Source organism: Micropterus dolomieu, linkage group LG04 (assembly GCF_021292245.1).
Source record: "Micropterus dolomieu isolate WLL.071019.BEF.003 ecotype Adirondacks linkage group LG04, ASM2129224v1, whole genome shotgun sequence".
NCBI classification, from domain to species: Eukaryota; Metazoa; Chordata; class Actinopteri; order Centrarchiformes; family Centrarchidae; genus Micropterus; species Micropterus dolomieu.
Genome location: NC_060153.1, coordinates 13029643 through 13033862, shown reverse-complemented (window position 1 = coordinate 13033862; position 4220 = coordinate 13029643). Strand labels below are relative to the sequence as shown.

At 40.4% G+C, this 4220-nt stretch overlaps 1 protein-coding gene across 1 annotated transcript in view; it reads right to left on the bottom strand.

The window, feature by feature from the left end:
- Positions 1–3169, bottom strand: part of slit2 (slit homolog 2 (Drosophila)) — a 112191-nt gene extending 109022 nt beyond the window's left edge. The window contains exon 1 of the mRNA XM_046047297.1: positions 3162–3169. Coding sequence (XP_045903253.1) covers positions 3162–3169 — 8 coding nt within the window. The remainder of the gene's footprint in view (positions 1–3161) is intronic.
- Between the last annotated feature and the right edge of the window lie 1051 nt (positions 3170–4220).

Below are 4220 nucleotides of genomic sequence, written 5' to 3'. Positions count from 1 at the left end.
TTGCCACAGCTGGCATTGATGTGCCATCCTGGATGAGCTGCACTACCTGAGCCACTTGTGTGGGTTGTAGGCTCCGTCTCATGCTACCACTAGAGTGAGAGCACTGCCAGCATTCAAAAGTGACCAAAACATCAGCCAGGAAGCATAGGAACTGAGAAGTTGTCTGTGGTCACCACCTGCAGAACCACTCCTTTATTGGGGGTGTCTTGCTAATTGCCTATAATTTCCACCTGTTGTCTATTCCATCTGCACAACAGCATGTGAAATTGACTGTCAATCAGTGTTGCTTCCTAAGTGGACAGTTTGATTTCACAGGAGTGTGATTGACTTGGAGTTACATTGTGTTGTTTAAGTGTTCCCTTTATTTTTTTGAGCAGTGTACATTAGCATTGTCTCAATATCCAATATTATATAACCCTGCCCTCCAGAGTGTGAAATGGTGCCAACAGAGCTTTCTGCTTTGTATCATTTTGCCAGAAAATAGCCAGAACCGATAGAAGCCATGTTGCAACTGGTGGATGCCAGTGAGCTTCCAGAGTCACTTCTTTCACAAAGATGCACAAATGTAGTTTGCTGTGTCACTTTATAGTGTAATAAAAGTGTGAATTATTGAGGTCTGACAAAATGTTCAATGCACATCCTCCTTCTCATAAAATAAAGCAGATTTTTGGGAATAGTGGTGGATTGTTTACATCAATATGGAGCCTTCTAGCTAGGAGACTTTTTATTCTTGGACTTTGCTGTCTTGTGACTTTGCTGCCAATTAGTTTTAATTTTGTCAGTCATTTTAATTTATTCTTAGTCCTGTGTCAAATGTTCTTGTTAGTTTTTGTCATATTTAGTCCACTGTATACTATTTTTGTGTCAAGTTTTAGTTAACAAAAAGTCTGATTTTAGTTTTTGGGGGGGGTCGGTAGTAATCTTTACTCGTTACCATTGACGGCAACATTGCCCAGCACCATTGCTCTAAAAGTTGATTCATATATCATCACCAGGTGTCACCCCCGTCGGCCAGCATTCAAAGCACTGGACGAAAAAAATACCGCTGAAGGAACACACTGTTCAAGGGAAACTTTGAAGGGAGAAAATATGGCCTATAATATTTGGTCTCCTCTTTATACTAACAAAAAGAAAGAGAAATTTTATAAACGTTTTTATTTAGTTTTTTTTCATTGTTTAAGTACACTGTTGCTGTCTCGTCATCGTTTTAGTCACGGAAAAAAAGGTTGTTGATTAATATATTTCGTTTAGTGTCGTCTGACGAAAGTAACACTACTGCCAAGTGTTAGGTTTCGTAGTGTGTAAACACCATAAACTGTCGGTGAGTGGAATAGGGTGAAACCAATGACAGGAATAATTCTTGCATCACCCGAATGCTCATTCATGTGCACGTGCATCCTTGTGTGCATGCACAGTACAAATAAACCCATGCTGTATAATATGTTCAAACATTGCTCCATAGCTCAAATAGTGGTCAAAAAATCTACACAGGTACCTTTAACTATAGGTACTGTATACCTCCACAGAATGGTGTCCAGACCAGAGGTGACAGTCTCAGGAGACTGAAGTGCACTTAAAGAAATAAACAGTCTTGCATTAAAAAAATAAACACTGTGGTTAAAACAATAGGACAAAGTAAGGGAGAGAGTCACTGGAATCCATGTGTAAACAGGATGAACTCAAAGCTGGGCATGGACAAACATTAGCACAGATCTTGGTCTTTTGTCTGTCCTCTATGGACTGAATAACAGGCAGTGGGAGTGAGACTCATGTGGATTCATCCTGGACCTCCTAACTTTTGACTAAGCAGGGGATTAAAGCACGTATCCACACTTGGACTCAAACTCAAGCAAGTGTTTGCCTTCAAATCATAATCATAATTAAGATCTCACAAAAATGTCCAGAGCACAAGTTATGTTTTTGCTCAAATTTAATAAAGAAGGAAATTCCTTTAAAAAAAAGGAATAAACCCCATAGCACAGGGCAGTCATGCAGATTTAAAACACCCTTGACTTTTCTGCATTTTATTCTGACACACATCTGCTCAGAGAACAAAAGACATTCAAACCTGCACACGCACACACACACACAGAGCAAGAGTGACAGGGAGAGTGGGTGAGCGGGGGTTACAGAAACAAGGAGAAATGAAAAGTGTCTTTGAAAGTAAACAAAGGCAGAGTGATCAGGACCAGATTGGTGCAGATCAAACAGTAGTGTTGAAGTAGGAGGAGAAAGGCCTCTGATGGAGACATCAAACAGAGCTAATGTAAACCACATATCGGCCTGACATCACACGCATACACACACACACACACAGGTCCTGTCAGATGCTTCTGCACTCTCAGACAAATTTAATAATAAGAACAAACCTCCGCATACGAGCACTCTCTCTCTCACACACACACCAGCCAAGTACTCAGCAAATATGTTTAAAAGACTGAATATTAAGGCCGTTTCTTTCCAGGAAATTAGAATTACAGAGCAAGAAACAAAATTTATCAGTGAGAGCCAAAACACAAAGTAAAACCAAATGAACTTTGAGAAGATATTTTATCAGGAGCTTGTATTCATCAGGGATAAATTATATGTGGATTGGGTGATACATACTGCTGGAAAGGGACGTAATATCCCTAAATATTAATGGAGTCATAGTCTTTGCTTGATTTTCTCTGCATGCAAGACACAGCTGACCCATGATGTCAGATGGAAGAGAGAAAGGCGATGAGGGAGAATAAACAGTGTTGACTGGGATGTGTCTATTGTTGAGTCTGTCACTGTGTGTAAGTGAGTGTGAGTGTGTGTGTGTGTGTGTGTGTGTGTGTGTGTGTGTGTGATATTACAGTTACCTACGTCACTGTGGTGAAGGGCATCCACAATGAATCAGCAGCATAGTAATCAATGCCCTCCTAAGTGAATATGAGTTGGATACAGAGAGGTTACAAACAGGTCAGTGACAGAACGAGCCAACAGCAAAATCAAAAGGAATATTTTAGCAGAAAGACGGAGTCGGCCAGCACACTTTATCCAAGAAGCAAAACCACATTTCTGAGGAATTTTCCAGAGATTTTGCCATTACCCCTGATGTGAGGTGTCCAAAGAGAGGGCTTCCCAACGTAGCATCAACAATCACACATCATACTGTCTGTAATGTCTGCACTAACCCCAACATGATCGTACAAATGGGGATAACCAGAGAGGAGCAGATGTTGTAAACAGTTGGGTTAGCCCAAACCTAAGAAAGATTATTTTCCTTATTTACAACTAGCTATATGCTCTATTTTTAAGCCGTTTGAGATAGTAAAATGCCTAAACAACTTTACATCATTTGAGAAAAACATGGTTGTTTCCAAGGAAAAACAATGGCTAACCTAGCAATTATGTGTGCTTGAAACTTGTTCTATTGATGTCCTTACTCTATCGACAGAAATCTATTATTTTTTCACTTTATTCTGACAAATTTCCTGCTAAATGCCCTAAAACACAGGAGTGTGTGACACCGGAAGGGGAGAATGCAATGAAGTCATTAGAAGTCTGATAGAAGCCATTGTAGCTTGTAGCCTACTTAGCCAAGTCTTGCTGGGTCTAAATACTTATGGCCCATAGAATGAAGAACAGATAGGGAAAAAGCACCCTTTTTCCATAGATTCTTGTTGGAGTTGTTGCCACAGCGAATACCGACACAACAGTGGGCTGAACGCAGATGATGTGCACACAGCTTCGTCCGTGTTGGTTGGCTCACCTTTATCACAGGGACAAAACCGATTTTGTCAGGGACAAAACCGATTCTGTCATCAGCATTCGCTGAGTATGACGGCAGAGTATGCAGCGGAAAAGATGAGCAGTGACTTTTAACAGTAAATGTACAGTGTAGGTTTTGAATACTAGAGAAGAACACTGATTTATTTACTCAGCAAATACAGTGAAATCTGGTGGCTTGCAACCCTTCAAGACTCGGCCCAAAGCACCACCCCACCTCTCTGATGATTATAGTTTTTGTCTCAGATGTGTGCAATAAAAGCCTGTGTGTTATCATTAAACCTTTATACTTTTGTTTATAAGTGCTGCATTAAATCTAGATGTTATTGTGCAAAAAAAGCCTAGATAAAATATCTTTGCTGACACTATCATGAATGTCCCTTTCTGGTGCAGTTTACTCTGAGTACCTCAGAAGGTCTTCAGGAAGTTGGCCAATCAGGAGAAAGTGGGCTTTTAGGGAGGGC